At 40.7% G+C, this 12,500-nt stretch overlaps 1 protein-coding gene across 1 annotated transcript in view; it reads right to left on the bottom strand.

The window, feature by feature from the left end:
• Positions 1-12,500, bottom strand: part of LOC145404290 (uncharacterized) — a 132,390-nt gene that overhangs the window by 93,648 nt on the left and 26,242 nt on the right. Inside the window, exons 2-3 of the mRNA XM_080275811.1 lie at positions 5,266-5,353; positions 4,197-4,350 (exon numbers count right to left, since the gene is read on the bottom strand). Of these exons, the coding sequence (XP_080131937.1) occupies positions 4,197-4,350; positions 5,266-5,353 (242 nt within the window). The remainder of the gene's footprint in view (positions 1-4,196; positions 4,351-5,265; positions 5,354-12,500) is intronic.

The following is a 12,500-nucleotide window of genomic DNA, read 5'->3' as shown; positions in this document are numbered from 1 at the left end:
GAGTCATACGAGGCTGACAGTGTTAAGATTGTCGTACACGTATGCTGTTATCTTTTAATAAATACAATACTTCGAACAAATATGAAACAATAAAAGGTTTGAGAGAGAGAGAGAGAGAGAGAGAGAGAGAGAGAGAGAGAGAGAGAGAGAGAGAGAGAGAGAGAGAGTGGCTTACGTTCCTCTTAGAAACAGTTTCCGTAAGAGTTGCTAAGGTGACACACGAGAAATTCAATTAAGATCTGGATTTACTGAGGTGCCAGGCAAAGATTTCAGCCCTATCGAAGGAGGGGGTGACAGTGTAATGGTTAGCAGATATTGTTCGCGACTGGAAAAACCCGCGTTCGATTCCCAGCCCGGTCAGATTCTTAATTATTTGCTTCCCGTGTGTCCCTGTTCCACCCACCCTTATCGACTATTGTATGTTGTTTTCTAGGCGAAGGTTGCGACGTTGCAGAAATTGATTGCCCGCCTCTATGACCCCAGTCGGTAGATAAGCACTGATTCTTAGCCTCCTTTTTCATTCCCATCCCCTCAGACACTCCGTCCTCGTCCAGAATTCCACAGCGTTACTCGATTTAGTTTTCCGCTCTGGGTATATTTCTCTGGAATGAAATAAAAAAAAGTCTGATATCAGCCCGAACGAAATGCAACGTTCGCATATCCCGTCTAGATTTGATTAACTTTCACTCCGTCGACGAGCATTATTTGCAGCCATCACACTGGTTGTTGTCACTGATGATACGTTACTCTGAAATAACCACACACAACACAGGGATGACAAATTAAATAAACTGGGCAGCAAAGGCTTCCCTGTACGTTTTAGAAATTTTTTATCCAGAAGGCTTTTTTAATCATCGACTACACCCTTACATTCCTCAGCCAATACGCCCTTTCAGTTTCTCCTTCATTAAATATCTGGAATCAGGGACTGCTACCATCGATCTCCATGGGAATCTTTATCCCATTCCATACTTAGAGAATTATATCACGCAATATACAGTACTACATTCAGATCCTTCTGTTACTGAATTAGGGAAACTTGGAATTCTTTTGTCTCCTAAGGATTTGTATTTTTTTTTTTTTCTCCTCTAAAGGAAAGGTACGACATCCAGTGACTTCTCTTGTCTTGCCGAGCTAACAAAAGCATGGAGGTATTATCTTTTTTAAGAACTGTCTTTTCCTTCATCTATCCTGCTTATAATATCCCAAAGACTAGTTCCCCCCCCCCTCTCTCTCTCTCTCTCTCTCTCTCTCACGCGACTAATTTTTTCTTACTCTTTGTTAATTAGCTCTCCCTTATGGACAATTTTCTACCTTCCTGCCCCTTTTTCCTCCTCATCATCATCTGTCCTTTTTCTCTCCTCTTCCTACTCTTCCTTTCTTCTTTTCTCCCCTCTTCCTACTCTTCCTACTTTCTTCCTTTTTACTCCTTCCCCCTCCTGCCAGCTCCCTTCTCCTTGCTATATTGCACCCCCTAAAGATATTATTTCATCTATTCCCTCCAGTCTATCCTAGGTCTGGTGAGAGGCTACGTAGCAACTCCTCCTCATAATTTTTATTTTCCATACAGAGTGTTAGATATAATACGCTTCCGTTCTGTTCTATCAGCCAATTTCTATTGTGTTGCGGGTACGGTTCAGTCAACATTATTCATATCAGTCCCGCATCTTTTCTTCATTTTCTGCTCCCACTGCCACACCTACGCCCACACCAGCAGACTTAGCCACTCCCACAATACATACAAATGCCACAAGGTGAATTTCAACAGGAATGCTATTAAAGAACAACCCTGTAATACATCTTAATTTTATCTTACAAATTTTATATATATATCGTGTTAATAACGACACTATTTGCATTCACAACACGCATGAGAAAACTGAAGTGTAATATGCAAAATACATCACAAAGGAAGAAATGTTTCGAGATTGCAGAAGCCACCCACAACACAATCCAAAAATGAAATCACTAGCGAAAAATACGACCGAAAAGTGTTACAATACCTCTAAAAAACACTTCTTATACAACCCTTAAGCGAGTCTCCAAATTCTCTTATGATACGACCCAAAAAAGTTACAATATCTCCGAAAAATTTATATTGCAACCTCAATCTCCCAAGCCACTTATGACTCACGCAAATGTTCCACTATTTCAAAAAACACTTATAATACGACCCTAAAGTAAGTCTCCCAGTCGATTTAGAATACGACTCGAAAATGTTGATACATCCAAAAAACACTTACAATACGTCCCCAACCCGAGCTTCCCAACCTACTTAGAATACTACACAACAGTAACATGGCAGACTACCATACATAACCTCCGGCACTGACCCACTGTCCTCAATAGTCTATGCTTCCGTGTTGGCGTTGTACCTGTAGGCAAACTTGCGGTGTTGCTTTTCAGGCTTTGAGCTGATGCGGCGGCGATTGTACCCCGACTCCCAAGGACCTACTCCCTCGGTGTAGGCAAACACACCGAGGCATATAAGCACACAGAAGAGCAAGCACATTTAGGGGGAAGCAGATGTGTGTGTTGGTAATAAAGGATAACAAGACGGCGAGAGAATGTACACACACACACACACACACACACACACACACACACACACACACACACACACACACACACACACACACACACACACACACACACACACACACACACACACACACACACACACACACACACACACACACACACACACACACACACACACACACACACACACTTTGAACTGTGTTCGATCATACACGTGTGATAATTTCGCACATACACAGCTGCCCAATTAAATAAACAAGGAACGAATATTCTCTCTCTCTCTCTCTCTCTCTCTCTCTCTCTCTCATCTCGCTTTCCTCAAACACCTTTTCACACATCCAGCGTCCCTTCCTCACCCTTTCGGTCTCCTTCCCCCAGCCTTTCACGCATCCAGGTTTTCTTATCATTTACGTGTACCCATCCAGTCTCCCTCTCTCTCTATCAATCTCACCCTCATTATTTCACATCTAGCCTCCCTCGTTCTCAGAGCCTCAACTCCTCTCTCTCTCATACATCCAGCCTCCTTACTTCACTCTCTCTCCGTTATCACACATCCAGTCTCCTTCACCTACTCCCACAACCTCTCATTTCTCACCCATCCAGCCTCCCACTATCACTCCCAAAGCATCTTGACTCATTTCCCCACACACCAAGCCTCCCTCTCTATCTTACTCATCAAGCCTTTAACCCCCACTCCCACAGCATCCTTCTGTCTCTCAATACATCCAATCTCCCTCCCTCACTCTCTCACGCATCCACCCACCTAGTTCTCTCAGACTCTTACAGTTCTCAGTCACGGTCATTCCTTCTGAAGACATGCCCCTCTTCAGCCTATTACTTCAGCTTAACCTCGATCTTCAAGGCTTAGACTCCCACTCCTTTCCTACCACCATCCCTGCTCATGACCCGTTGTGCTTTTCGTGTTGCATCATTAGTTTGTCTTCAGTGCACTCGCATTTTGCTATTTTCTTGATCGTTTTAACATTTTCTTAATTTAGGCTTAGATGTGCATGATATATTGTGCTGTCGTGGAGCCCAAACGTTTAGTCGCACTCTTAAACAGATGCTGTCTAGTCTGAGCCAGCCAACCTACTGCAGTTATTTCTGTTTCTTGTGTTTCTTATAGCATTTTTAATTGTTACAAGCGTCAGAGAGTTTTATCCAATGTGGGAGAGAGTCCTAATTCTGAGGGGGTTAACCGTATGTTGGGCACACACCTCTTACGTATTTTACTGTGACTACCGCTAGCCAGTTTACTTGAACTGGGGATAATTCTGCACCACTTAGGATTAAACACACACACACACACACACACACACACACACACACACACACACACACACACAATTACTTATGAAACAAATGACAATATACACAAACTTCAACAGTAATATTCAGGAAAACTTCCACTGTACACTCAGGCATCCAGTAATTTAATATCACCTGGACACCTACATTGCACCCCAAGGTATTAGTTTAATTTTGGTTGAAACGAGTACGAGGAATTAATTTTTCTTCTGGAACTGGGACACCAAACTTGACTGTTCTTTCCCCGGTGTCACATTGCTCTTCTTTCATCATCACCGCCTCCACTTCCTGTCTTCTCTCTCCTCCTACATCCTAGTCACCAGCATCCGCCTCTCTTCCTCTCAGACTCCTAGGCGCCTCTCTGACGTCACACATGCACCACGCCCACTCTGACGCCAGTGGCCAATGGGCGTTGAGAATGTGACGTCATGCTTACTGACCAATGGACGTGAAGGTTCAGTGACGTCATGGGTACAGTGGCCAATGACTGAGCGCGTAGTGCTGCAAATTTAGTGACATCACAACCATGCTGGCCAATCAGGGTGTTTGTGATCACAGCCACGTCATGGACCAGAGGACCAATCAGGGGACCAACAGTGACTCCCACGACACGTCACATACTTCTGAGGCGATGGTATACAAGCTTCACCAGTATGTGCTAGGATACATGTTAATGAGTCTCAGAAATATTTTAGCACTTTCTATACTTTATATATTTGCTTCTCTGTACAATTTAACCTATCACCACTTCCGCTTTCTCTCTCTCTCTCTCTCTCTCTCTCTGCCATTTCATTTATCACAGTGTCTACCTATTTGTACACACACACACACACACACACACACACACACACACACACACCTCCGCTGCTTGCACATATCTCACACAGACAGCCTTTCCTGTTCACCCCGCAACACAAACAAACCTCAGCATCTTCATTCCCTCACTGCCATTGAGTGTGGACTTCACTGTATATTCCTCTGCACACACAAACATCCGCTACTTTGTACCCCTCTGGCAGTGTGACCTGATTTTTTTTTTCGCTCCTATCCCTTAGTTTTCGGTAAACTAAGGCAACGTTTTATGTAATATGGCCACGTCACTGGGTATTCGTTGAGATTTCTCTCACTTTCGTGTGCCCTCTATATTCTTTTTTTCTGGCTCCTACCTCTCTCTCTCTCTCTCTCTCTCTCGCTCTGTGTGTGTGTGTGTATATATATATATATATATATATATATATATATATATATATATATATATATATATATATATATATATATATATATATATATATATGTATGTATTTCGTTAACTATAATCTTTCTCCTTTCCCGCCATCCCCTACCGCCACAGTGCCATCGCCCTCCCGTTCAACAACAATACATACAGCTGGCAGGGAAACAAACACCCCGCCTCACCCTATGTCATCCACCTTTCCGCTGTGTCGGTCCCTAAGTGCTGTTTTCAGGTGGCCCGCCTCCCCTAGCCATTTTTTCGCGGTGGACCCTGATGAGCAATATACAGTATTTAGGCAGTCACACCAACTGTGTTATTAAGTTGTGGGAGGTTCTAACAGTCATTATGTTAACTCTTACTCTTCGATGCCGACCCTTCATTTCATTTTCATTACCACAGAAGGATAGTATTCGTCGTACATAATGAAATAGGTACAAGCAAACTTCATTAACTTCAACTCCTCTAGTGTAGGTGTTATCTTAACTAATTAAATCGCCTGGTAAAAAGACGTTATCATACTGGAGAGTAAAATTGAAATTGAAGTGTTTCCTCTCTCTCTCTCTTTTTAATATATATATATATATATATATATATATATATATATATATATATATATATATATATATATATATATATATATATATATATATGGGTAAAGCAAAAATTAAAGATAAGAAACGTCACCGTGTACTTAGAAACATAACTCTGAATCCATTGACGTCTTTTTTAGATTTGTTTTTCCCGTAACTAGATTATTTTACTGAGTATTGGAGAGTTCCCTAACAATTAAGAGGCTAATAAAGGACAGTATCTAATACTGTCAATTGAAAAGTCTAAAGATATCATTGCGATGACAGGTTAATATGCCTCCGCCACGGCGTAGCCGGAAGCAAGGGACAGTGACCTGGGATTCTATCCTGGGGGAATTGGGAAGCTCATCAGAAAGTGAAGGTGCAGTCAGGATCACTATGTCGCCTAATATTTATTTTATTTATCATTTTTTTTTTTAACTTTTACATTCCTCTGCTGGCTGATATTAGTAAAGATTGCCTAATATTTCACTGTTTGTACTTCTCAAAGACGCTGAAGATGAGTGGGACCCCTTCTCGTGGTGACACCGATGTAATTGGTCGGTTCTGATGCCCAGCTATACTGATTTCACTCAGCTCCCTCCCTCTCCCCCGAAACGAGGATAGTGGACTGCAGGAAGAAACTTCAAATTGCAGTCCACCAGGCCCACGTTCAGGTGAGCTTGGGATTGAAACTACTACTACTATTACTACTACTACTACTACTACTACTACTATTACAACTACTACTACAGCTACTGCTACTACTACTATTACTGCTGCTACCATTTTTATTAGTAGTAGTAGTAGTAGAAGTCGTACTAGTAGCATTCCTCTGTTGACTAGCATTCCTAAGCTGAAGGAAGACTGGCAAGTTACTCTGCCCTTAGCTGCGTCTGGCAGGAAAGTGATGAATATGCGTAAGTGTGAACCAGAAACAGTGGAAGAGAAGGCTGTCTTTTGTCCTTGGTTGTTCACATCATACTACACTTTTGCTCCTTACTTTCAGGAATTCATTTAGCTTTGGCCCTCCAGTGGCTTATTTTATCTTATATTCCTTGCCATCCTCAGACAATTTTGTTAATCTTGGGAGAGACATTTCCATTTGGTGGTTTTGGATAAAGTCTTCATCAACCGCTTCACTATACTGTTTTTACTCTAACCTGGCCTTAACACACACACACACACACACACACACACACACACACACACACACACACACACACACACACACAATTCCTTCCTGAATATTGAGTTGTAATAATCGATTAAACACTAGAATATTTTGCTAATCACGAAGAAGTACCACGGAAAGGAAATAGAGCCGTATTATCGTCTTATTCTGTCATTAAGCTACAAAAAACAAGCTGCAAAACATCAGAAATCTAGGCCAAGTTAAGGTAAAAGGACTATGATAAGATTCACTCCTTAGTTGATCAAAATAGTGTGGTTACTGCAAGAATATAATACAAAAGACGTCCTTGTACAGAAGGAGTTAAAAAGATTCACCCTCAGTGCCTTTCAATCTGCTATCTGATTTTTTTTTTTACACATTATCCTGCTATCAGAAGATAAATGGAACTTGAATCTAACATCTCCACTTAAAAATGACTCGCTAACATGTAATAAAATTTCTTGAAAAGCAAATATACTTTTTATACCTAACAGGAATGCAGAGGTAAAATTCACGTTTGCTAGACAAGTGGAAGTAACAAGGGAAAAAAGAGTGAGTAAATATGTGAAAAGCCACCTTGCACACACACACACACACACACACACACACACACACACACACACACACACACACATTCATTTATGACACCAAGCCTCCCTACTCACGTGCATTCACCCACACTCCTACTCTCTCTCTCTCTCTCTCTCTCCCTCTCTCTCTCTGATGCAATCTTCCCTCCCACACACATGTATACCGCACCGAGTTACACATACACATCAACACTTATACAGTAAACACTCACACACTTAAACACATACACACGCACACACACACACACACACACACACACACACACACACACACACACACACACACACACACACACACACACACACACACACACACACACACACACACACACACACACACACACACACACACATCGTTTACAAGCCATACACCGAGTCATTAGTTCACGCAGTCACCTATAAATACACCCACACACAACAAACAGTGTCACATACTGAACAAAGGGACACACACACACACACACACACACACACACACACACACACACACACACACACACACACACACACACACACACACACACACACACACACACACACACACACACACACACACATTCACATGTATACGCACATTCTCTCTCTCTCTCTCTCTCTCTCACACACACACACACACACACACACACACACAAGAGGTCGTTAGTGAAATTAAGGCGACTTAGTGACCGAACACAGGAGGTCAGAGTGAGACGTTAATCACCTCTAGGTCATCTTGCCATGGGGTGTAGGTGTTAAAGAGAGAGAGAGAGAGAGATTAACATTCGTAGTAAAGGAGCAATTGAACATTTTATCTAGTTCCTCAGTCGAGAAGTCTATCCTTACCTAAACTGCAGCTTGTGAAATAGCAAGGATATGTTAACAAAATGATTTCATCGAAGGGAAGACATTAAAATCTCTCTCTCTCTCTCTCTCTCTCTCTCTCTCCTGACTGAGATTGAGTTATACTTTCCTTAATATTTGCCTTTGCATATATTCCCCTTTCTCTTCTTCACCTACCATATATTTAGAGTAAAAATAACAAAATAATTTATAACTACGAAGAGGGACTATATGGGTCAGTAAAATTTCTTGAGAATGTGGGCCATATTACAAGTGGGTTTTGCAGATTTCGTAACACTTATTCCTGAGTTAATTATTCTGCTCATTACACCTCAGTATTATCTTGTATGTTACTAACTCAATGCCTGTCGAGAATAAAACGAGACGAAAAACATGCAGGAGAATGCTGAAGTTGCAATAAGGTTACGGTAATAAATCGCTAAGAAAATGGATTTGCGAAGCCCACAGTGCTACTTATAATCTAGCACTTTATACTACAGTTTAACTCAGGATAATCGCACCAGAAAGAGTGTTAATCCCTTGACTACGGGTAGATCCTTTTTTATTTTCTTCTGGCTTTCTCCAAACAATGTCTTTCAGCTTAGGAGAGCACCCTAGTAGTGAAAGAGTGTTGGCTGCATCTAATTCCTCCCGTTTCCTGTTCTAAATTAAATAAAACCGTCTGTAGGCAGGGAAATGAAACAGTACGCTATTAGAAAGAAGGGGCCAAAACAAGTTAGGTTAACATTCAGTCTGCTATAACATTTATGAATCTTTCTCCTAATGGTGGCTGAACAGAGATGAGATTATTCAGCCCAGGAAATTCACCTTACTCGTAAAGTTAATTAATACCTGTTATAGTACAAGACCCATTTTACCCTAACTTGGCCTAAATGTGCCATCTCTCTTTCTAAAATTTCGAGTTGTAACAACAGATTAATACCAGAATATGATGCTAATCACAAAGAAGTACCATGCGAAAAATGTAGAGTGTTCGGATTGCCTTATTCTGCTGTCGAAATACGTAAACTAAGCTACAAGAGGACGATACTTTGGATCTAATTTTTGGAAAAAGGATATAGCAGTTTCGCCATTAGACGGTAAGAGACCAATCCTGGCTGAATAAACGCACTTCATACCTGCAGTAATAATAATAACAATAATAATAATAATAATGATAGTAATAATAATAATAATAATAAATGTCTCAGCCTAATGATGTTACACTAAACTTTTTAGCACATACGTGTCGACAGGACGGTCCTAAACTGATTTCAACAGCTTGATAGAAGATGAAAACTGGAAGAAAATCACGTCTTAAAATGGTTAACACTCAACAGACACAAGAAAAGCAGTTAAGTAAGGAAGCGAGCAGTAAAGTCATTATGTAGACGGTAGTAAGTGCGTATTTAAGTAAGTGGGGAGATAGTTAAGTAATCGAGTGGCCGTTGTTAAGCATGTGAGTAAGTAGGATAGTAGTACGTATGTGGCTAGTTCTAGTTCGTTTAGTATGTGGGTGATTACCTAAGTAAAGGGGTAGTTAACTAAGTCGTGAGTATGTTAAGTAAGTGGGCAGCCATCAAGTGGGTGGCTGTAGTTAGTTAAGTAGGTGGTTACTTAAGTGTGTGGACAAATAAGTAAGTGGGTATAGTTAAGATAGTTACGCTGGCTGAGTATATATAGCATGGCGTTATGGTGCATATGTAGATTAGCTGCAGGTTGTTTATTGGTGCAACTGGAAATAAGGAAAAATATGCCACTCATTAATCATTTTTATAAATTCGTTTATCAAAGTTTCTTTCTTGTTCCTGAGGCCTACACACAACATTTAATAAAAGATAGAACAGTTAATATAATGATGATGATGATGATGATGATGATGATGATGATGATGATGATGATAACTATTAATGTACATATTTTCCTTTCATGAGGATAGATCCCCCCCCCTCCCTATCGTTTAACACGAAACATGGCCTAATCCCTATCCCCCGAAATATAGTGTTTATATCTCTGGCACACATGATGCTGCTGTATATCCCAATCCCGAGAACATAATTTTTCTCCATGATTAACACGAAATTTGGCTTATTACTAGAATCTCCCTTTTTTTTTTTCTTTAATACTTTTCATACCTTGGCAAGAAGACGCTGCTTTTGTTTTGGATCGTTGCTGCTGCCTGTTAATTTGTGGGGGATGTTTACAAATGTTTACACACCATCCTGACGCTTTACTGGTCTAAGGCGCAAGTCAGGGGTTGTTGTGGCTGTTGTTGTTGTTGATCTATCCGTTTGTCTGGCCGAGCAAACCCATCAACCACAGGTAAGAGAAGGTAACGCCAACATTGTTTAGAATCCTTATGAGGTTGCTGGAGGTTCCTGGATCGTGTAATGCCACCAGGGGCGTAGGCCAGCTACGTATTCTTATATGATCTTGAATACATAGAAGAAACTTCAAGGCTGGATTAGGATGATGATGGTAATTATTGCTGTAAAATTATTGTTGGCAGCAGCAGCAGTAGCAGCAGCAGCAGCAGCAGCAGCAGCAGCAGCAGCAGCAGCAGCAGTAGTAGTAGTAGTAGTAGTAGTAGTAGTAGTAGTAGTAGGATCTTATACCAAAAGTGAGTGAGGTGGACTGGGACATTCACACGGGAAACATAGTTCCTCCCTTACTGACTGCACCAACAAAGCTAAGATCCAAAGATAAACGTAGGACAAGAACAGCATTTCGAGAAGACTATTTACGTCGAGTTACTGCTCACATTTTTCGCTCCATCTCTCACAGTAGCATGCGACTCTTTTGTAAATTTGGTAGTATATAATAATTTAAATTGTAATGCCCACTTGAACCACAAGTTCACTTACAACTCTGGTACAGCGAAGACATTTGTGTAAAGAAACAAAACTTACTTCGTGCGAATTTTTATAAAGGTCAACGAATTCGAACTAAAAAAATGCAATACCTTTTCCATCTTGAAGAACGACGTGATAGTCTTTGATGCTTAAGAGTTTATCAGTTTCATGATATTTTTCTTTTTCGTCTGCATTTAGTAGTTGCATCTTCCTACAGCCACTCAGAATTAGGCAGCAAATAAAAAGCAAACAATATCAGCGAACTTGGACCGTTTTCTCACGTCTTCAATAACCATCTCACAGCATCCGCCACCTTAAAGGCAATACCTCCAATATTCATTTTATCATCTGACTTTTTTCTGCCGATTCAGACTATAAGGTCTTAAGTTATGGCTTTATCTTCTGTACACCTATATTATTTACTACATAATTTCAACTTAGTTCCGCCATAAAAATAAAACTTGGAGTATAAGGAAGAATAAGTGTATTAAAAACAAATATCGTAATTTTCTTAAATAGTTTATGGGCTGATAATGTATGAAAATCAGAATAATATAAAGTATTGTGTGAAAACGTTTTTACTTCTTTAAAGCACAAACAGAAATTGTATATGAGCTAGGCATACTTCTTGATGATTAAGTATAGAATTAGAAGAAGCATTTGACGTTATGCCCAGTTTTCTTGTACGCTTGTCATTCCAGATTATTTTTCCGTCACACTCTGTAAACATTTTGAAGGTACAAACACATGAAAGTCGTCTCTCTCTGTAATTCACCTCCTCCCACCAGTTTTTCACCTGCTGAGTTAATGGAGGTGTGACCCATTTTTGCTGGCCATTGTGAGCATTTTTCAATTTTTCCTTTTGTTTTCTGTTCCCCACTTATAGAACATACCCATACTATTTACATTTTAAGAAATATGTTTGTCATGACTGCAGTGGAGAAATAACTTACATATAGCTCCTAAGTGTACAATGTTCCTTACTGTCTTTAATAGTCTCTCTCTCTCTCTCTCTCTCTCTCTCTCTCTCTCTCTCTCTCTCTCTCACACACACACACACACACACACACACACAAGCGGCGCCAACTACGAAATATTCACCTACTCACACACACGCGCTGATAAATTCATTGCTGATGTATAAAACGAACAAAACTGACATAAACAGAGCACATTTTTCCCACTTACTCACACCTACACATCAGACAGCAGGATACGGCATGAAAGAGATTTAGGGGTCCCTTTAAGCGGTGCAGGAGAGGGACGCCTTCATGTGGTGGAGCTGATATAACCGGGATGTGAAGAGGCCTGGTTATACAAACGTCCCTCAATTCCTTCCGTACCACCCAAAAGAATGATGGTGAACTGCAGGAGGAGGGCAACAGAAGTCTGCAGTCCACTGAGTTCGAATTT

Source organism: Coenobita brevimanus, chromosome 63 (genome assembly GCF_032717465.1).
Source record: "Coenobita brevimanus isolate Jiangsu-jjx chromosome 63, ASM3271746v2, whole genome shotgun sequence".
NCBI classification, from domain to species: Eukaryota; Metazoa; Arthropoda; class Malacostraca; order Decapoda; family Coenobitidae; genus Coenobita; species Coenobita brevimanus.
This window is presented reverse-complemented; position numbering and strand designations above follow the sequence as displayed.